The sequence below is a fragment of the Wickerhamomyces ciferrii genome, contig 00040 (genome assembly GCF_000313485.1).
Source record: "Wickerhamomyces ciferrii WGS project CAIF00000000 data, strain NRRL Y-1031 F-60-10, contig 00040, whole genome shotgun sequence".
NCBI classification, from domain to species: domain Eukaryota; kingdom Fungi; phylum Ascomycota; class Saccharomycetes; order Phaffomycetales; family Wickerhamomycetaceae; genus Hansenula; species Hansenula ciferrii.
In genome coordinates, this window is record NW_011887700.1 from 176,243 (window position 1) to 198,503 (window position 22,261).

General features: G+C 28.3%; 10 protein-coding genes across 10 annotated transcripts; 5 read left to right on the top strand and 5 right to left on the bottom strand.

Annotated features, from left to right (window-relative positions):
- Positions 1-2,410: 2,410 nt before the first annotated feature.
- On the bottom strand, positions 2,411-3,553 carry BN7_1866 (tRNA pseudouridine synthase; the record flags this gene model as incomplete). The annotated part of the gene is made up of 1 exon (XM_011277561.1): positions 2,411-3,553. One exon carries the CDS (start codon positions 3,551-3,553, stop codon positions 2,411-2,413), a length of 1,143 nt encoding a protein of 380 aa, XP_011275863.1.
- A 520-nt stretch (positions 3,554-4,073) lies between these two features.
- On the top strand, positions 4,074-6,399 carry BN7_1867 (uncharacterized protein; the record flags this gene model as incomplete). Its single annotated transcript, XM_011277562.1, has 3 exons — positions 4,074-4,100; positions 4,347-5,307; positions 5,411-6,399. 3 exons carry the CDS (start codon positions 4,074-4,076, stop codon positions 6,397-6,399), a joined length of 1,977 nt encoding a protein of 658 aa, XP_011275864.1.
- A 1,443-nt stretch (positions 6,400-7,842) lies between these two features.
- On the bottom strand, positions 7,843-8,814 carry OAC1 (Oac1p; the record flags this gene model as incomplete). Its single annotated transcript, XM_011277563.1, has 1 exon — positions 7,843-8,814. The coding sequence occupies one exon, from the start codon at positions 8,812-8,814 to the stop codon at positions 7,843-7,845; it is 972 nt and encodes a 323-aa protein (XP_011275865.1).
- Positions 8,815-9,153: 339 nt separating this feature from the next.
- BN7_1869 (WD40 repeat domain-containing protein) lies at positions 9,154-11,391 on the bottom strand (the record flags this gene model as incomplete). The annotated part of the gene is made up of 1 exon (XM_011277564.1): positions 9,154-11,391. The coding sequence occupies one exon, from the start codon at positions 11,389-11,391 to the stop codon at positions 9,154-9,156; it is 2,238 nt and encodes a 745-aa protein (XP_011275866.1).
- Positions 11,392-11,828: 437 nt separating this feature from the next.
- TIF35 (translation initiation factor eIF3 core subunit g) lies at positions 11,829-12,761 on the top strand (the record flags this gene model as incomplete). Its single annotated transcript, XM_011277565.1, has 2 exons — positions 11,829-11,845; positions 12,005-12,761. 2 exons carry the CDS (start codon positions 11,829-11,831, stop codon positions 12,759-12,761), a joined length of 774 nt encoding a protein of 257 aa, XP_011275867.1.
- Positions 12,762-13,160: 399 nt separating this feature from the next.
- Positions 13,161-14,318, top strand: RPN9 (proteasome regulatory particle lid subunit RPN9; the record flags this gene model as incomplete). Its single annotated transcript, XM_011277566.1, has 1 exon — positions 13,161-14,318. The coding sequence occupies one exon, from the start codon at positions 13,161-13,163 to the stop codon at positions 14,316-14,318; it is 1,158 nt and encodes a 385-aa protein (XP_011275868.1).
- A 61-nt stretch (positions 14,319-14,379) lies between these two features.
- Positions 14,380-15,081, bottom strand: BNA7 (arylformamidase; the record flags this gene model as incomplete). The annotated part of the gene is made up of 1 exon (XM_011277567.1): positions 14,380-15,081. The coding sequence occupies one exon, from the start codon at positions 15,079-15,081 to the stop codon at positions 14,380-14,382; it is 702 nt and encodes a 233-aa protein (XP_011275869.1).
- Positions 15,082-15,261: 180 nt separating this feature from the next.
- BN7_1873 (Kinesin-like protein) lies at positions 15,262-16,848 on the top strand (the record flags this gene model as incomplete). The annotated part of the gene is made up of 1 exon (XM_011277568.1): positions 15,262-16,848. One exon carries the CDS (start codon positions 15,262-15,264, stop codon positions 16,846-16,848), a length of 1,587 nt encoding a protein of 528 aa, XP_011275870.1.
- Positions 16,849-17,570: 722 nt separating this feature from the next.
- Positions 17,571-19,370, top strand: SNX41 (Snx41p; the record flags this gene model as incomplete). The annotated part of the gene is made up of 1 exon (XM_011277569.1): positions 17,571-19,370. One exon carries the CDS (start codon positions 17,571-17,573, stop codon positions 19,368-19,370), a length of 1,800 nt encoding a protein of 599 aa, XP_011275871.1.
- Positions 19,371-19,520: 150 nt separating this feature from the next.
- On the bottom strand, positions 19,521-21,095 carry UBX2 (Ubx2p; the record flags this gene model as incomplete). Its single annotated transcript, XM_011277570.1, has 1 exon — positions 19,521-21,095. One exon carries the CDS (start codon positions 21,093-21,095, stop codon positions 19,521-19,523), a length of 1,575 nt encoding a protein of 524 aa, XP_011275872.1.
- Positions 21,096-22,261: the final 1,166 nt, after the last annotated feature.

The window sequence follows — 22,261 nt, forward strand, 5'->3', positions numbered from 1 at the left end:
TCAATAATAAATTTTGAAAAAATTTTGACAATTTTTAAAAAATTACTTATCCTCTTTCGAGCCAATTCAATTGAATTAATTACTACGGAACATAATTTGACACCACTAGAATTTATTTAGATTATGATCACCTGTTGTATCCTTTTGGATTATTTTTGATACGTCTTTTATGCTTGGAATTTATAGTTAGTATAATATATCATATCCATAAGGGGTAAATTTACTTGAAGAAATGAATATAATATATTAACCAATTTTTTATATTTGAATTAAGGACTTTTCGACTTTAATTTTGTTGCCAATCTGTTTTGGTGTTAATTAACATGATCAGTTTGATTCTAAAAATAAATTTATGATCTGGTCTAATGATATTCATTTAATTGGGAATTCATTCCAATGATCTATTCAGTTATATATTTATTGTTCTTCTTTCATTCTTTCAGGAAGCCCAAGGAAAAGGCTGGAGATAGATGAGATTAATATATGGATATATGAAATTTTTTTTGAATAAAGTTCAAGTGATATGTAGCTGTACTACCAGTATAGGTATGAAATATATTTTCTAGATCAAACGAACCCAAGGTCGAAATCTTATACAATATATATTTGTACGTGTCATATTTTATTTCGTTTGAAATTGAGTATATTTATATAACCGAATGAAAGCTGGTCTGATATATCGTTTGGCTGTAATGAATTGATATTATAAGCTATGGGATACATATGAGTTCGACTATTGAATGCTGGTCTGAAACTAACGACTAGACGTACGTTAATTATAAGTATAACTTGTTTATGCAATCTATTTTGTTCCTTTAATATAGTTGGTTTATTACGGTGTTATGTAATCTTGGTTTGTATATTTTCGCGTTTTATTTTCAAAGTTGTGATAATTTTGGGTGAGATTTATAACTTGGTTTTATAATTAATGAATTGATTTTATCAGAAACCTTTTTGATTCCAAGTATATGTACTTAAAGCCGTCCGTTAGTATGATGTCTGGTGTTGCTGTCAAACTGTCAACTTCGGTTTTATGTTTTATGCAACCGTTGGTTTCTAGAACTTGAGCGTCCGATTACTCGTTAAAGAACTTCAGCTGGTAATTTTCAATAAATGAAGTTCTGTGATTTCATGATTCGAGTAATATTGGTTTTGAATGTTAACACATATTTGATTTATATTGATAATATTACATTCAGACTAATAAGTTGTCTATTAAGTTATGTATTCATTATTGGTTTTTTATTCTATTATGAAGCTCTATAGGAGCTGGGGATAGATGAGATTAATATATGATTATATTCATTCTTTTTTTGAAAATATCTAGATTGTATTACATATCAAAAATCACGTAGCAGCTCTGAAATTCTTATGTAGTCACCTTGTTAGCTCTTTAGATTGATGCGTAATAGAGGTGTATAATTATATAGCTATACTAATTAGCATCATGGGCGCCTATATTAGAGTGAGATTACTTAATTTGCTACCTAATTTTGTCGACTATTTTTTAAAATTAAATATTCGAGATCTTGAACGAATGACACAACGATGTTATGATTTAACAACTTTAAAAGGTAATTTTATGAATCTTCCATTCAAGAATTTGAGCCAATTAAGCTATCTTTCCCTTTCATTCTTGCTAAAATGCATCCAGTATCGATCATTGCAATTGTTTTGCGAGATATACTAGGTTGTTGTGATTACAATTAAAAGGTCAATTTTATTAAAACCCATTCATCAGGTGTTAACTGTTCTTTATGTTGAATTTAGAATTGTTGGTGTTTATCGATGCTAATTTAGGCTTATATGATATCATATCTGAGTCTACCAATGGCATATTAAGTTATATATTCATTATTAGTTTTCCATTCTATTAAGAAGCTCTATAGGCTGGGGATAGATGAGATTAATATATGAGTATATTGAATTGTTTTGATCATATTTTTGAAAGACGTTCCAGGAATGTAGCTTATATCGGTTATGATCATGACCACTCGTGAAGCTAATTCAATGAATCTTCATTGATTATATTATTAAGTAACTGTTATTAATCACAAGGATTCAAGTTATAGATTTTTATGATAGCTACCATGAGGTCAAGTTAGATTTTTAGCTTCATGACTGAAGCCTTGGGCGTTGAGTATGACTGTTACTTGTGAAGTAATCTCTACATCGTACTTGCCCCATTAACCAAATTATCATAAAAATTTCAACTATGAGTCTTTTTATAATTTGTAAACAAATTTAACATCAACATTTTTCAAACCTTTAAAAGGTATTATTTCTAGTCCTTCGAAGGATACTTGAGGTTTCTTTATTTTGAGTAATTTCAACGTTAATTATGGGTATATGCTTTCTGAAAATGGTCCAGTTGATGATGAAATATTGTAATTTTTAATGATCAACTATTTTAATTTTGACATGCATTAACCTTATTGAGTTTTCTCTTTTTAATGGATTGACCGTTATATTGCATATTCACATAAATTTTGAAGCTATCCATATTGATAGGTTCTTCTAAATTTTCAATGGTACAAGAATTTGCTAATATTGTAAAATTCTTGATATTTTGTGCCCTGAAGTCATCAATTTTTACATCAGCATTTGATGAAGATATACTAAAATTTTCCAATAAGTCTGCTTTAAATTTTTGGAAAATTATGGAAGATTTATACCTTGGTTTGTAGCAGTTCACTTTGAATTCTTTCATTTTTGGGAAATTCACATCAATTATTGAAATGGTTTTTGGATTCATATTTCTTGAATCTTCAAGAGATAAGTGTTCTAAATTTTGAACCCGTTGGGGTTTGAATAACCATTGTGATGTGTATTCCATATTATATGAACTATGAAATGTAGAAAGTTTTAAGTTCTTAGGAAACATAAATGATTTGGGGAATATGAATCCATCATGTAAATCTAAAAGATTTAAAGATTTTAGTGCTGTACAATACATGATATTGAAATCAAAAGTTTGACTATTCTCTTTGGGTACTTCATATAGAGCTGTTTTCAAAGTTAAAAAATTAATCTCAATTTCTGTATTTGGTAAGTGGCCTTCTGGAGAATATATTATAATATCAGGGAAGTTAATATGAGATGTTTTATGATATGGATCAAAATGGCAAAAATTCTGGGTTATTTCAGTTAACTTATATGAACAACCATCGTCAAAAAAAGATCCATAAAATGTATATCTGAATTTCGTTCGTTCATGTGCCACCCTATATAACTTATAATCAGGTTCTAATTGTTGAAAATCCTCAATATATTCATAAAATTCCATCAAGACAATACCCTTAAACATTTGATGTTTACTCAATGCTTTGAGTAAATCCTCAAAATCATCATAGGATATTAAACAACCTTCAGGAAGCTTATTATATTTTCTTTGGTTGATTTCATCACTAACCACTTTGAAATTAGCTTTGAAATAATAATTCATTGAAGGAACAACCTGTAAATAGTTCAATATATCATTTGTTTCAACCAAGAATCGTTCAAGGAGTAGGACTTTGATCTCCAATGGAAACATTTCAAGTTTGTTTGTCATATTTAATGGATCAATTGATTATACCATTAACCCTCTTAGAGCGTGTATATTGTTTATTTGCTCTGATGTTGGTGATATTGGGTACTTGCACTCATCTGCTTAGTAAGAATTGTAATTTTAATTTTTCATGAAATTTTCAAAATTCTTCACCCTTTAAACAAACTTGTTTCTCTGGTTTCTGGCTAATTATTTCTCCTTGATTTGACTCATTTGTCGTTCTAATGAGAATCCGGTGAACGTTTTTAAGGGGCCATATTCGTCTATTACGCTAGGGATATGTATAAACTCGTGTATGAATATGCTGACATAACTATAAAATGCTACTTGATCAAAATTCAATTATAGAAGTCAATGCTTATATCAACTTGTACTTGATCAAAGAATTTTGAAAGTTGAAGCATTTATCAAATTATATATCTCAAATTAGCTTTTCCATTCTGTTGAGACTGGTATATATACATAACTGGTTGATTCTACAGATGAACTGATTAATAAATGAGATTTTCATTCTTTTTCAAAAATGGCTTGTAATATACTGTATGATGTCGTACTTGTTATTTGTTGGTTGGAAACAATGACTAAAAATTGAGAACCTTTTAATTAAAAGCTTCTATTTATAGGTTTATAGAATATCTATCGGATTATATTAAAGAATCTATAGTACTATATGCGCAATTGTGTCTAATTGAAACATATTGACACTAGATCTGTCAAAAAAGTATTATATTCTCATCTTTTAAATTTAACAATTTTGAAGGCCTTATCGATTATTGCTACTTATAATTTCTTGTAGTGTACACTGGAAACTATGTCTCTTATTGATGATGACCTTTGGTTTTACGAAACCGCTATAAAGGGGTTAGACTCTAGATTTTTAATACCTTTCAAAGAAATCAATTTGAATTTACAATGTTTAAAAGAATACAACTATTGTGACACAATAAAAAGAATAAATGACTGTCTTACAGCTGATAATGGTGTCATTATCAGTTTTGATTATAAAGAGGTTAAATCTATGAGCAATTTAGAAGCATTGGTAGGCAATATTGAATTTTTAGGGAAACATGTTTTTGAATATTATTGTATCGAACTTGTGACTACTACCGGTATAAGAAATAGCTGTGAAATCTGTGCAATAGCTAAACTTTCAGTGATTAATATATTGTCAATTCCAAATTTGAACATCACCAAAAGAATTGGATTCAAGACTAAATATAACGAGAATGTTGTACAAGCACAACCAAGTAAAAATTGTTTAAAAAGGTTGATTTTGAAGGATGATTTATTGAATTCAACAAATTTTGAAAATGTAAATATCAATACAATCTTAGAGAGTATTCAAGAAGCTTTTGATAAAGGTAATTGTTTTCTCAATTTTCAAAGGGAAACAGATACTCGGTATTCTTTGATGAAACTCAACGCTTTTATTATGAAGCTTAGTGTACATGATATTTGCTTTGGCTCTTCTGATGTGGATCGACAATATTTAGGAGAAATTTCAATTGGTTCATGGTTTCAAAACAAATTTATAGATCCAGTTGCTAAAATCATTAACATGTTGGTATTTCAAAAAGCAAATTTATTAGTTGTAAACCTTCAAAAATTAGAAAAGCTTCCCATATTTAAACCATTTCATAAATCACCTAAAGTAATTTCAAATGAATATTCTTTGACTAAAACTGAGGAATTCGATGTTTTCCCCAGTTTGGTGATTTCAAAAACATTATCTAGCTTTGAAGAACGTTTAAACCTATGTGTTATTGAATTCAAGGCATATAATATAGCAGAAATTTTCAAAAATTTACCATCACAAAACTTTGAACCTTTTTTTTTATGAAATTTGTGGTGGAATGATAGCAGCAGAAGTAAGTATAGGTGTTTTATTAGATGGATTTAATGTCTGCATATTTATTATTCAATGGGATTCACCAGAATTTGATAACTATTTGAAAGATCCATCAAATAGTAGATTTCCTATTGAGTATTATTTAACTGATATTACTTCAAGTGATCCAACTTTCAAATCAGTCCTATTAGGAATTTTGTACTCTGAAGCAAAGCTTTCACCTGAAAACGTTAAATTGAAAAATGAGAATTTATGTCTTTTGAAACATTGTCTTTTAAAATCATCTGGAGAGTTTGTTGAAGCTCTTAAAGTCTGGTGTGGTGCAAATTACCAAGAATCCATAAATTTTGATTCATATTCAATTGATCAAAGTCAATTAAACGATTTAACCATTGAGAATGTTCATAATGAACTTGAGCCACAAGTTTTAAAATTGACCAAAAAGCTCATCAACCAATTGTTTGATTTGAATTTGAATGGTGGTGCAAACCAAAGAGTATTAATGTTGATTTTTGATCCTGTAAGATTCTCTATTTCAAACTTTAGAGAAGATCAAACAATGGAAATTAAAGACTGTATTGGTGACTTCAAAAATATGTTTAATAATCAATTGAAAGCTCTGCAAACTATCGATCAGTTTAATAAACTGAATAAATCACAAATAAATAAATTTAATGTGATTAAAAGTGGGAATTTGAAGTTGGAAATTGATGAAACATATTTCTTTTGTGCGAACTTTATAGTAATGGATATTATTGACAATAAACCATCATCTAGATCTGAATTCAATGCTGGAAAGGTTCAATGGAAGAATTTGCATAACGCTGGTATCAATCTTTATGATTTTGAAATGGATCATATGTTTTATAAAGACAACAAGTTTTATTTCAATAATTTTTGGAGTGTGGATGATGATCAACTTAGAATAAAGAGGGACTTTGAAAAGTTTGTTGATGAGCATTACTTTGAAACAGATGAAAAGCATAAATCTAGGGATTAATTGAGCATGATGTGTTTTAATCTTGTATTAGTTCTTAAAGGGATGAATGTAATCGAATAATTTGTTTGTAGTTTTTATGATATGAAGAAGTTATATATAATTGGTCGAATTATACGTATAAAACTTGTTATGTAATCTATGGAAAAAAAAAAGGATAAAAATCAAAAATTTCAGTAAACCGTTTTCAATCATTATTCAATACTCTGTAATTCGTTATACTGGTTTACTAACGTTATAAATGGTAGCACAATTATTGTGATTGGTTTTGGCTAGTGTTATTTAATCAATATGTCTTTGCCAAATAGTACCTAAATTGTTCAACAATTGAATGGTTCAGGAAACTTCAGATGTTGCCCTTCAAAATTCTAATGTTAATATTCGTCTATATAAATAATATGATGATATTACATTAATTTAAGAGGTTATATATATTCATTATTGTTCTTTCATTCTATTAAGAGGCTTCAAAAGCTGGAGGTAGATGAGATTAATACATGAGTATATTGAATTATTTTGATTAAAGATTGAACTGTTGATGTTTGATGTAGTATATATAGATGATTAGCTTGCCAATAATCGATTTGATGAATGGCTATCCAAGTATTCAATCGAAACTCATATCGAAATATTCATTGGCTTTAAGATCTAATGTTAATCATAAACTCAAACCCATCGACGTTAGTATAATACGATATATTATATATGATGATGATCGCTTATATAATACTTACCCTAATCAATCATGAATCTTGATTCTGGAAGTTTTATTTATTACAACATTGAAAGTTAAACTGAAATTATTTCATCAATAGATTCACCGTCATGAAAAAAAAAGTTTTTTTGAGATGTTTGAGGATGTCAGACGGTGTATTTGTTCGCTCGATCAATCACTCTTAATGTTGAATGCCACCTGGTTTTTACGTCTATGACACAATCTAATAAGGTTTTTTATTTCCTCAAGCATAGCTTCAGACCATTCGGGATCTTGCTTAGCTTCATTGAATGTTTTTGGAATATCAATTAACAGTAGACTTTTGGTTTTCAATGTCAAGTCATTAAGACATAGTTCAAAGTTCTGTTCACAATTGAATAGATCTACTGATTAATCTATACACACACTTTTCATTATCAATTTTCAATTCTGTTGAGATCTTAATTAACTTTGAGGTTTAATTCACAGATGAAATTAGTATATGAAGATATTCATTTTTGTCATTTTGATATGTTTGATGTAGATAATGAATGTTAAATCGAGCCTTACGCAAAGAATTACAGGTGAATTTACAAGCATTTATCTTCAAATTAATATTATATTTTTGTATTGTATTATCTATATTGTAATTCTATCATTTTGTATATATCAACTCCCCAGTTTTCCAGCTTTGCTCATCCATCTTCTCATAATTATTATCCTGTAATAACGCTATGCTTTTATAATTCCAATTATGCTAAAAATCTCTGTTCAACAGTTTGCATTAATTTCATAGTTTGTTCCATAAAAGTTAAAGTTAAGATAGTATGAGGAGCAATTCTTAATAATTGAGCACCAAACCCTTTATATAATGCAAAAACACCTTCATATTTAATTGTTTTAATAAAACAATCAATTGGACCTTTATATAAATCACCTTTTTGATTATACATACGTGTTAAGACAACATCACCTGGATTCATAACAATACCAACACCAAACCCTGCAAATGTACTTGAAATTAAATGTAATCCTGCACCTTCTGAAACTATTTCATTTTTTTGTAAAAATTGTTTAAGATAATTATAAATTGGTAATTGAACTGATGAACCCATACCTGTTCTAATAATTGCAGCATCAACACCACGGAATAAACCTGGAATACCACCTTCTTTAGAATAAATAGATACAAGACCATCCAAGAAATTTTTATAATGAGTTTGTTCACCAATTGCAATTTTTGTTGAATAAGATTGCATACGAGTCTTAATTAAAAATAATGGTGATCCAATAATAGCACCTGCAATACCTGACAAAGCACCAGCAGCAACATTAATTGGAACATTTTGCACACTATGAGGATCTTGACTTGGATAAAAAACACTATTTAATATATTTCGACTTGGTTCATAAAGTCCTAATCTACAACCATTTAAACCAATTTGATAAATATAAGCACATACAAGACCTTTTTGAACACCTTTTATACCTTCATTTGAATAAATTTTCCCCAAGGCTTGAATAGGATTCTTATAAACTTTTGCTTGATTACTATGAGATAATTCACCTTGTAATTGCATTCTTGTTTTGACTAATTCAATTGGATTTGTAAATGTAACAGCACCACATGCTGCTAATCCACCTGCTATGAATCCACCAGCAGTACTGATTTTTTGAGATGCTGATTTCTCAGCTTTGACTTCCTTGACTTCCTTGGACATCATACACCCAGCTCTTGAACACTTGAACTATGAGAATAAACTTCAATAAAGAGTATTAAAGATAATAGATCTTGAAACCGTTTAACTTTTCACTTTTTTCAAAGATGCCTGATAACGGACACAAGATTTTTACCGGTTTCGGTTATCAAATTCCGTTAAGGAACATGTCAAAAATCAGTGAAATGCTAACAAATAACAAATAATTAAGTACATCTGATGATTTATTGACATCTCATGAGTTCAAGGTGTTGTTTACAATTTTGGTCTGTTCTTCTCTTTCCATATGTCTCTTTATTATGCCGAATATTAACCTATATATACTTGTTTTATATTTATGTCCCACTATGTATTCAATTGATTACCACAATCTGTACAGAAAATACCAATTTCTGAAGAATTCCCAGTTTTAGTAACTTTAAACTTTTCACTATTACAAACATCACAAATTAAATGATTATTCTTATGATTTAATAATTGTTGGTTTAATGCTGCAACGTTAATACCTTTATTAGAATCTAAAGTCCCACTTCTTGATCTATTCCCAGATACTGAACCTGATGTATAACCTGATTTGGAACCTTGTGTATGAGTATTCAATGTCTTGTTATAATTCTTTGTTGCCTTGGAAAGATTTGAACTATTTGAACGATTTAATCCCTTATGCAAGAAAACTGTTCTATGATCTGATGAATTTAAACCTGATGGAATCAATTCAGGTTTTGCCTTTTTATTCTTCTCTTCAATTAATAATTTACGTACTGTTGAAGAAAAATCTTGTCTAAAAACACGAATTAATCCAGTATCATCTGATGTAACTATTACACTACCAATCATATCTTCTTTAATTAATGAATCTTCATAAAAACTATGATCATGATCATAAATATCTTCAGCATCATTTAAATTATCTGCAGCTTTATAAAATTCTGTATTTAATTCATAAATATAATCATTTGAAAGTGATAAAGCTTTTGCTGTACCTGATGGAGCAATTAATGCACATGTAACAACTGAATGATGTGCATGGAATGAAGTATAATCTTTACGTTTTTTTTTATCATGATTAATTAATTTTTTAAAATTATTTGAAGTTTTCAATTTTGATAAATCATCATTTTCATCTTTATGATTTTTCCATATATAAACCCAATGATTTTCTGAACCTGATATAATATATTTCTTATCTTCTGACACAGTAGCAATGATTTGTGAACTATTATTTTCTAAACCTTTAAAATATTCAATTAATTGACGTTGTCTTAATGATAATAATCTTATTCTGGAATCATTTGTTGTTATAAGCACTTTAACATCATCTTTATCGAAAAAAGTTTCAATCCCTGTAACTTTTGAGCCATTATTATTGTTTTTTTTCTGATTAATAACTAAAGAATGTCGAAGCTCTAAATTTTTTGTATCTAGAAAATATAAATTCCCATTAAAAGTACCTGCAATTGTTAAATTCCCATTAGGTGTAAAACTAACTGCTGTAACTAAATTTTTACAATCAAATTCATAACTAACTTCATTATCCAATATAGACCATAATCTAACTTTATGATCTAAACATCCACTAAGAAAAAATCGATCATCTGTTGGATGGAATTTAATTGATGGAACAAAATCTCCATGTGTATAAGTTCTTAAACAATTTGATTGATTTACATTCCATAATTTCACAGTCTTGTCCATTGAACTTGATAAAAGAAAATTATTTTTACTCCAATCTAATGATAATATATCATGTTGATGACCTGAGAAAATTCTATATGGAACATCTTGGAAAACTGATGCATACATTGTCTTTTTGGTATCATGATCATTTTCTAAATCATTTAAATTTAAACCTTGAAATCCATTGGTAGATGGTGTACTACTTTGTTCCATTCTATCTAATGGTGATGCAATAACTTTCCAAATCTTGATAATATTACCTTTCCCAGCACTTGCTAAAAATTTCCCATCTGGACTAAACTTCATTGCATAAATTGCCTTTTTAGGTGAATCATTTTGATCAGTATCATTTTGGAATCCATCAGATTTTATAAATTCATCAACAACTAAATCTGGAGTACTTGGATCACTTGGATTATTGTTATCATTTTGATTTAATTCTTGAGCAAGAAATAATCTTTTACAAATAATTGCAGGTTTAACACATTTTCTAAAATTTTTAATATATTTTGGTTGAATTAGATATTTTTCAAAATCTTCATCATCAATAATTTGTAATTTTTCTGTTAAATTTTTAGCAATTTCTCTCTTGTTTGATTTTGAATTATGTTTAAAACATAATGGAGTTATTGTAGCAGAATAAGAATTTAAATCAATTGATTTTTCATCTTCACTTGAAAATTCCTCATCATCTTGATAAAATTCTGTACTTGTTGTTGCAGAACGATTTCTTCCTGGATGATCACTATTTGAACTATTATTAGAACTATTATTACCATGGCCATGACCACTAAATAACCCTTTAAATAGCTTTTTCTTTAATTTGGAAGAACCAGATGAAGTTGTTGAAGTTGGAGGTGAAGAACTTAAGTAAGATGATCCACTTAATGTAGAATTATCAGTCATTATGGGACCCTTGCTTTTTTTCAAATATGTAACAATAGGAATGCTAAATGAACCTTTGAACCTATGAACCCTTTATGCCTATAGTAAAATCTTTTTTAAATAAACCCAGTATACAATCAAATACACTCTTCAATACGCCACCAATAAAGCAAAAACACACACAATTAAACAACCATTCAAATTCTCAACCGTGGTATAATTCTAAACACTTTTCAACGGGTATAAAACAATTCCGTATACATAATAATAAAATGACACGTAAAACAAATGACAGATGTTGTGTTTACCAACTCCACCATAGTTAAGAGGGTTTCCCGGACTTTTCAACGCGAATATTTCAATAAAAATAAAAAATTTGAAATATTAACAGTGTCGAAATTGAAAGATTGTGACAATTGATTGGGATTTTATTATAATTAAGACGTTGATTTGAGAAAATGACTGATATAGAACCGTAAGTGGTGATTTTGTTGTGCTTGTCTTTTTTTTTGTTGATTTACTAACAATTCATTCCCAGAAAAATTAGTCAATGGGCTGATGATGAACCACAAGATTCTCAAGAACCAATAGTGAAAACAAATTCAGATGGTACTAAAACTATAACTTCATTTAGATTAAATACTGAAGGTAAAAAAGTTAAAATAACACAAAAAGTTAAAGAAGTTATTGTAAAAGAAACTGTTAATAAAGAAGTTGCTAAAAGAAAAAAATGGGCAAAATTCGGAGCTGAAAAAAATGCTGCTCCTGGTCCTGATTTTAGAACTACACAAGTTGGTGAACCTGTTTATTTAAGATTAGGTACTGCATGGAAGGCATTAGAAAAAGAAGAAGAAGAAAAATCCGCTCAAGAAGCTGCTAAAACTAATACTTATCAACGTATTAAATGTAGAACTTGTGGTGGTGCACATTATACTGCTAAATGTCCTCATAAAGAAACTCTTGGTGGTGATCCTGCTATTGGTGGTGGTGCTAGTGGTTCTCCAGCTCCTGAAGATTCTGGTGCTTCTGGTGCTGCTGGTGCTTCAGCAAGTGCTGCTGCTGCAGGTAAATATGTTCCATTACATATACGTAATAGAGCTGCAGGTATTGAACCTGAAAAGAGAGGAGATCGTGATGATTCAAATACATTAAGAGTTTCTCAATTAAATGAAATCGTTACAGAACAAATGATTAGAAATGAATTATTTGCTAATTTCGGTCCTTTGGCAAGAGTTAATATTGTTAGAAATAGAGAAACTGGTAGATCTAAAGGTTTGGCATTTGTTCAATTCCATACTGAATCTGCTGCTCAAAGAGCTATGGAAGCTCTTAATGGTAGAGGTTATCATTCATTGATTTTACAAGTTGAATTTTCTAAACCAAAAAGATAAACTTGGAAAAGATAAGGATGAATATAAATAAAAAGTTTAGAATTAATGGGAATAATTGCTTTTGGTTTTTTTTTCAATGTGTATTAGTTATGTTCATATAAAGGTCATTTAAAAAGGGATGTGATGTAGAAGAAACCAGTGAGCACATATATAACTAGATCAAATGATTTGAAGTAATATCAAATGAGAAATCATTCATAATTGAATTAATTTACTTATATTGATTACATAATCACAGTCTGTCAATTTTCCCATGTTCAAATGTTTTCGCGATTTTTGTAGAAATTCAAGAAATCGAAAATTCAAATTGCCACCAAAAACAATTGAACAACATCAACATTTGAAACTAATCAGACCACCTCAATTCAATTCAATTAAACCCAATTGATCAATCACAATATGTCCTCATTTGATAACGACATCCCAGGAATACTTGCAACTTTACGTTCAGAAGCAGATCCAAATTTATCACCATTATTTTATACTTTTGAAGATTTATATCAACGTAAATTATGGCATCAATTAACTGAATCATTAGATATTTTTTATAAAAACCCATTATCAAATAAAATTAAATTAAGATTATATAATAATTTTATTTCAAATTTTAAAACCAATATAAATCAATTAAAATTAGTTCAATTTTTATTATTATCAATTAATAATTTAGAAAATTCAAATGAATCTTTGGAATATTTAACTTCATTACAAAAAGATTTAGAATCTCAAGATAATGTTGATAAAGAACAAGCTTTAATTTTCATTAATATAGAAATTGCAAGATTAAATTTAAGATTAGGTAAAGAAATTGAAGCAAGAGAATTTTTAGATGATATTACCTCGAAATTAGATAAATTTGATTCAATTGATTTAAAAATTAATCAATCATTTTTTTCAACAAATTCAGAATATTTTAAAATTAAATCAGATTATAATAATTTTTATTATCAAAGTTTATTATATTTATCAACTTTACAAATTAATGAAGATTTAACTTTAGTTGAACAACAAAAATTAGCTTATGAATTAAGTATTAGTGCATTATTAGCTGATAAAATTTATAATTTTGGTGAATTATTAACACATCCAATTTTGAAAACACTTGAAAATGGTTCATATCAATGGATTATTGAATTATTATATGCATTAAATAGTGGTTCAATTAATTCTTTTTCCAAAATCCTAGTTAATTTAGAAAAAGTTCCAATTTTGAAAAATTCAGAATCTTTTTTGAGACAAAAAATTTGTTTAATGACATTAGTTGAATTAGTTTTCAGTAAATCTATAAGAACTATAACATTTGAAGAAGTTTCAAAAGTTACATATTTACAAATTGATGAAGTTGAACATTTAGTTATGAGAGCTTTAAGTTTAGGTTTATTAAAAGGTTCAATTGATCAAATTAATCAATCAATTTCAATAAATTGGGTTCAACCAAGAATTATTAATAAAGAACAAATTGAAAATATGAAACAAAGATTAATTAATTGGGATGAAAACGTTGTTAAATTAGGTAAATTTATGGAAACAAATGGTAAAGAAATTTGGATTCAATAGATTATAACCTATATAATAAAGAATATACAAAATAAATAATTTCATACCTTATGTCTGTTCTTTAATACAATGATGTTATATACGATGCAATCTTTTCATTTTGATAAACATCTTCATGTTTTCCAAAATTTCCCAAAGTATAAGTATAATCAATCCCTTTTTGATGTAATTGATCTAAAAACCATTCAGTTTGGGTCTTGGATAATAATTCATCATTATAAGATTGGAAAACATGAATATTAACATTGTTTAATTGATCACTTGTCAAGAAACTTACATCTTGATAATTATCAAATGCTTCATTTACAAAGCCTTGATAGTCTGGATATTCTTCAATTAATTTCGTTAGATCATAAATCCCATCTAATAAGATTAACTTATTAATTTTTAATTTTGGAACTTGATCAAATGTTCTTAGAGCTAAACTTACACCAGCAGAATGACCCATAAGACTAATCTTTCGTCCTTCTATAGAACCATGTTTTTCTTCAATCAATTGATGAATTTTCTCTAGGGCTAAAATAACATCTTGTTCATGTACTGGATGTTTAACTTGTGGACTCAATCTATAATCTATACTCCAAATTGAAATATTTTGTGGTAAATATTTTAATAATTGATCGATATCATGATGAGTATTATTTGGATCTCTCCAAGCACCTCCATGAATGAAAATTAAATGAGAAGTGGAATCAGAGCCGTAGTTTAGTATTTGTTGACGAGTGTCTTTGTCGTATTGATAGATTGTAGATGTTCTGCCCATTGTCTTTTAAACCTTTTGATTGTCTTGATCTTGATCTTTTGTATGAGTTTTGTATGAGTTTTTCATTTTCGTGAAGTTCTTTGAAAAGTAAACAAACGAAATCAAAACAAAAACAAAAAGAATGTGAAACCACTAAAAACAACTAAAAAACCATTGACAGAATACAAAGAATACAATACAATGGCCAAAAAGAATCAGAATCACAAGAATCAGATACCAGAATTGAAAGCACCGGCTCAAGTTCCATCTACTTCATCTTCTCCATCTTCTCCTATAAGATCAAATACAAAAGATCAAAATGTTGATAAATCAAATGTTAAAGTACTTGTCAGAGTACGTCCCAAATTATCTCGTGAAATTGAACTGGACTCTCAAATCCTTGTCAAGATGAATGGTAATAACACACAACTTCATAATCCAAATCCTATGGAATTTTCAAGTCCTATAAAGAATGGTGCTAATATTGATGATAATAATGATAAAATATTCACATTTGATCATTCCATATGGTCTACAAATGAATCAGATCCACATTTTAAATCACAATTGGATACTTATGATTTGATAGGTAAAGAAATACTGGATCATACTTTGAATGGTTATAATACATGTATTTTCGCTTATGGTCAAACAGGTTCAGGTAAATCATTTACAATGATGGGTAATGAATTAAATCCTGGTATAATTCCAAGAACTTGTAATGATTTGTTCCAAGAGATTAGTAAGATGGATATTAAAATTAAAACACAGGTTAAAGTATCATATTTTGAAATTTATAATGAACAAGTTAAAGATCTTTTAGGGAAAAATGATAAACCTCTTAGAGTTAGAGAAAATCCATTGACAGGTCCTTATGTTGATCAATTGATTGAATTCCCTATAGAATCTTATCAAGATTTCCAAAAATATATGGATATGGGTAATGGAAATAGAACAACAGCTTCCACCAAAATGAATGACCAATCCTCAAGATCTCATGCAGTTTTCACAATAAATATTAGAACAACTGAATTTAATTCAAATGAAGAATTAATTAAAGAAAAATCATCATGTTTAAGATTAGTTGATCTTGCCGGGTCTGAAAGAACAAGTTCCACGGGTGCCACAGGTGTTAGATTAAAAGAAGGTACTCAAATAAATAAATCTTTAACAACTTTAGGAAGAGTTATATCTGCATTATCTGATGGACAAAAACCACCATATAGAGATTCTATATTAACTTGGATTTTAAAAGAAAGTTTAGGTGGGAATAGTAAAACTGCAATGATTGCATGTATATCACCTTGTGATTATGAAGAAACTTTATCAACATTAAGATATGCTACTATTGCTAAAAAAGTTAAATTAAATGCCAAATTAAATATTGATGAAGTTCAAACTAATAATAATGAAGAAGAATTAATGAATCTAAAAGTTGAAATTGAAAAATTAACAAATTCATTAAATTCTCAAAAAGGTCAAGATGAATTAATTAATAATATAACAAATTTAAGTAAATTTTTTGAAAATAGATTATATGATCAAACAAATAAATATGAATTAATTAAAAATAAATTTGAAAATTTAAATGATTTGAATTTTACTATGGAGAAAAATTTAAATACTTTAATGAATTCAATTTTTAATGATTCAATATTGAATAATGATTATAATGAAGTTATGAAAAAACATGATGAGTTAATTGCAAAGAATCAAATTTTTAAAAAGAAATTAGATGATGATTTAATTAAATTTGATCCAATTTCCAATGGTATAATAATTGAATAAAAAGTACCATCTCCTACAATTGTATACAACTCATTAAAATACACCATCTCCTACAATTCCATACAACTCATAAAAATACACATATATTCAATTATTTTGCATCATATATCGTAGCCACAAAGCACCACCACTACCACCACTTTACTTAACTAGTTTTAAATATCAAGAAGGCTAAAGGACCAATATAAAAATAAATAAAATTACCTTGTTCATGAGTAACATAACTACCAAAATTTTTACCAACTATAACATGCCATGTATGACCAATTTTTTCATCTAATTTTTTTTTCAAGAAAGTTGCAATGTCTTTTTCCACACTGTATTGTTCTAATGCTTTTGATGCTAAATCGAAAACTAATGATTGGACATCTTCAGGCTTTTAAAGGTTGTTAGTGTTGATTTGATTTATGGTTATATAGATTTCAAACTTACCATATCCTGAGCTTTTAAGACCGCTGGAAAAACAATGTTAGTGGAAATGGACCTCTAGATTTCAAATCTGATGTCAAACATACGTTTATTGTCACTCATTGTATGGTTTTATTGGATTGTTTTGATGTGATCTAGTTGTTTTTTTGTTGATGTTTTGATTTTGATTTTTTGAATTTTAATTTCTAAATTTCCGAAAAATGGATTTTAGAAATAATTCAAAATAGAACAATTCAAAAGGGAATTCAAACAGAACAACTCAGAACAAAAGGAACTTAGGCAGACAATTCACAATGGATTCCTTCCACGACGAGGACAACAATCCGTTCGCAGGCAGTGATCATTTGTTTGCCAGTGGGATTCATCATGAACGAGATGCTTCTTTGCCTCCAGAATTACAATCGTCTTCTTTGATATTTGGTGATGATCAGGGGTTTAATGCTGAAGAAAATGGGTTCAGGGAGGAACAGGTGGGTGAGATCCAGGGAGAACAGGGAGAACGTGTGAGGAGCTCTTCATTACAATATTCTATCAATGAACAAGATCCTGTTGAGCAGAATGAAGGTGATGTTGATAACGGTGAAGGTGAAGTTGATAATGATATAAGTGAAGAGTCTGACGATCAAGTACCAGGTTATTATAGATCACAATTTGATAGTGATGAAGAAGATCAAGAAGGAATCAATAATCAAGCTGGTGAATTCATTACAATCACGGATGCTGGTCATATACGTGATATGAAAGGTAATAAAGTTATTGCATATACAATTAATTATAATAATGAATTGGAAGTAAGGAGAAGATATTCGGAATTTGATAGTTTAAGAGCTTCATTAGTGAAATTGTTTCCTACAATTGTGATACCTCCAATCCCTGCAAAGCATTCTGTTGTTAAATATTTCTTGAACCCAATAAATGCTAAAAATGATTTGAAAATTATTGAAAAAAGGAAAAGGATGTTGACACATTTCCTTAATGGATGTTTGAAAATCCAAGAGATTAAAAATTCAATAGTTTGGATTAAATTCTTGGATCCTAAAATTTCATGGATTGAAGTTTTAAATTCTCCACCAGTTTCAATAATTCCAACTTCAAATCTTTTAGCTCCACCATTAGCACCTTCAAAACCAAGTCCATTACATTTATTATTACCAATTCCACAATCAGGTACTATAAATCATTTTAAACCAAGAGATGAAGATTTAGAAAATTATCAAAATTTTAAAGAATATGAACATTTATTTAAACTTTATAAATCTTCAACTTTACCATTATCACAAATTGTTAAAAAGCAAAAACGTCATTTTAAAGGACTTGTTAAAGATCTGGGTGAATTAGGTGCTTATTATAATGCTTTCAGTTTAGAAGATAATCATGATTTATCTCAAGGGATTGAAGTTACAGGTAGAGCAATTGATATGAATTTTATAAATTCTGAAGCATTTGCATTTAAAATCTTAACATCTTTAGAAGAACCAATATTAGAAATTAATCAATTTGCAAATGAAACTCTTAATGTTTTAAATTTTAGAAAATTAAAAGAAGTTCAATTATTTATTATTGATACTACAATAAAGAGAAGAAAACAACGAATTGATATTTTACAAAATGCTCAAGAACAAGCAAATAGATTAGAAGAAGTTTTGAAAAAAAATGCAGAACAATCACCAACTATTGCAGCTGCAATTAAAAGATTAGAAGAAGGTGAATCAATAAATAAAATTTCTCCATGGACGAGAATCTTCTCGGGGAAGACAAATAAAAATGATGTTTCAATGATGAATGAATCACAAAGAAATTTAGAAATTGAAAAAATTCAATCTGAAATTTTAAAATTAAATGAATGTTTAAAAATTGTGGTTAAAGATCTTTATCAAGTTAATAATGCAATTGAAAAAAGTACAAATTCAGTTTTAACTTATTATAATTCTAAATGGAAAGAAATTATGATTGAATATACTGAAAGTTTATTAATTTGGTTACAAGATAATTTAAAAGCTTGGGAAGATGCAAAACAAGAAATTGAAAAAATTGAATTAACCCCACCAAAATTTAATAATGATGATAGAGTTCCACCGCATTTAAATCGTTAATAATTATGTAAACTACAAATAATTTGAGAAAAACATAGGGAATTAATTAAAGATTAATGATATTAATATATGATGATCATGATGCATTTTTAGGAAATAAAAAACCTTATGAAAGAATTGAAATGTAGTTTAGATTTTGTAGTATGTAGATCATTCGTCATCTTCATCATCATTATCTTCAAGATATTCAATTAATAAACTACCATTTGGCCATAATTGATCAACATTTTGAACCAATTTATCTTGTTCCAAAGGGACAACAAACCGAGGAAATGGTGAAATTAATTCAAATTTAAAATCATGTTTATAATTTTCATGATAATCAATTGGATGTGTTTGGAATTTTGATAATTCATCTTCTGATAATGATTTTAAATATAATTTTAATTCAATAAATGAATAAATATCATAAACTGAATGAGTTTTAGAAAATCTTTGCATTATATGTTCACCTGATGGTAATTTAAATCTTATATTTGTAAAATCACCTTTTGGTAATGAATTTAAATCATCATTAAAAAAATTTTGTAAAGAACTTAAAAATTTTAATTTATTTTCTTTTTGAAAAATTTCATCTTTTTGTTTTTGTAATTCTTGTTTTTTAGCTAATTCTTTTTGTTCTTGTTTAATTTTATCTGCAATTAAAGATTCTTGATATGCTTGATCTTGTAATTCTTTAATTTGTCTTGAATAATTTAATTCATCTTGTTCAATTTTCCTTGTTATAAATTCTGGTTTATATTTTTCAACTTCACGACGTAATTTATTAATGAAAACATTTGTTGATTTAATTGGAATTCTTGATAATATTGACATACTTGCTATAGCATTTGGTCCACTTGCAACATTACCAATTAAATAAACAGATGGTGTAACTATAGTTTTCAAATTTTTGGCTAATTCATAAGATTGAATTTCATTGACATTACCAGCATATACAATGATATGTTCTTCTCTTATAAAATTTGAAACGATGGAATTACTCAAAATTTTTTTTAAAAATAAATTTGAAGCTTCATTATTACCAATTAATATAGTTAAAAGAAATTTTGTTTCAGATTTAGCTTGGAAAAATGCATCATTAAAATCCCCCTGATGGAAATTTATATCAGATTTATCAGCTAATATAGTTTCATAATAATTTGTAAAATCAAAACTTTCTAAAGTTGGTTTTTCAGGAACATAATCTGGTGATGAAGGGAAAATAAAACTGAAAAGCCATCCTATAGATGTGAATAATAATGTCAGAGTTCTTGGAATTAATAATAATATGAATAATATTGGTGAATTTGCAAATTGATTCCATAAATTTTGACTTGTTGATATATTTAAACCAGGTTGATGTTTCCACTTATTTGATAAAGGTCTCATTATTGGTAATTGAGGTAACATACCATTTGAAGCTAATAGTTGATTTGGAGTTTGATTATTAGTATTATTCAATTGTGACCAAAAATCATCTTCATTAAAACCTCCTTGAGTGGCGAATTGATCTGTTGAACCATGAGTTGTTATAGGTTGTGTACTTGATTCAGTTGGTGGTGGTGTACGAGCAGCTTCTCTATCCAAATCACCATCGAAATATTTTGATAATGCAACTTCAAGATTCCACCAATTATTCTTTAATAAAGCAACAACTTTATCATATTCTTCATCTTTAAAAGCCGTTATTGATTGGAATTGATCCAATTTTTCTTGATCTGCTGGTGAAATATGATCAGACATTATGCTTTCCTTCTATCTCTATCTTTATTAACATGAAGTAATTGTAGCGATTCACACACTTAACAACACCCAATAAATTTCAAATCCTTCAACGTATAATAAATTAACGATATTTGAGAAATTTACCACCGTAATATCAATATTATAGCCGAAATTCGCGGAGAAGTGTTTCTGTGTGTCCCTTATCAAAATCAAGGAACATGTGCAAAAAAATAATTGGGCCGAGCAGGGAATTGAACCCTGGGCCACTCGCATGCTTGTGGATATTAGGTTGAGTGAACCCAACCTTCGCCCAAAGCGAGTATCATACCACTAGACCACACGGCCGAATTATGAACTTTGAAAATGGGGTGTTATTGAAGGAATGCAATTTAAAAATTTTGTTAAAAACCGTCGGCGCCAATTTTTGTACTTTAAAAGGAGATTTTGGGAATTATGAGAGTCACTATATTATTTTTAAAAGCTAAAGATAATTATAGAACTATTATTTAGCCCATTAAGCTAGTTCATGAATTTTCATGTTTTTAATTTTTGTAAAATTTGTCGATATCCAAAATTTTATATTTGATTTAATATTTAAATTATTGAAAATATTGAAAATTTCGAATGAACTTGAAATTGAGCTTCAAAAATACATAAGTTAAATGAATAAACCAAAATAATCTATAAAATGTAATAAAACTTACTAGTTATCATATAAAAGTTCTGATTTCTTAGAGGTTAATTTGATACCGATGTTGTGGTCCTTACCGAACTTAGATCAATTAATTGATTTAAATCAAAAAGTCTTATACACAAAGAACCCTCCATGAGGTAAAAAGGTAAAAACACCACACACAGAGTGAACAATTAAGAATTGGTGGTAGAAGTGTACATTCCATACCCATTACCCTTGGAATGTGAGTGAAGAAACTCATTATGACTACATGAATTTGAAAGATCTGGAGAGGCTATTGTGATATTTGTGATTTGTGATTTGTGATTTGCGATGTTGTTTTTAAAGGTGATTACATCGTCAACGTTGATGATTTGGTGGTACGTCAGACTTAGTATGGAATCTTGGTGATGAAGCTACTATAGCTACTGCTTACACAGAAAAGGGTTTTGCAAATAGCCGCCGTAAAATACATTCCGATGGATATATCAAAATGATTCAGAATATTTTT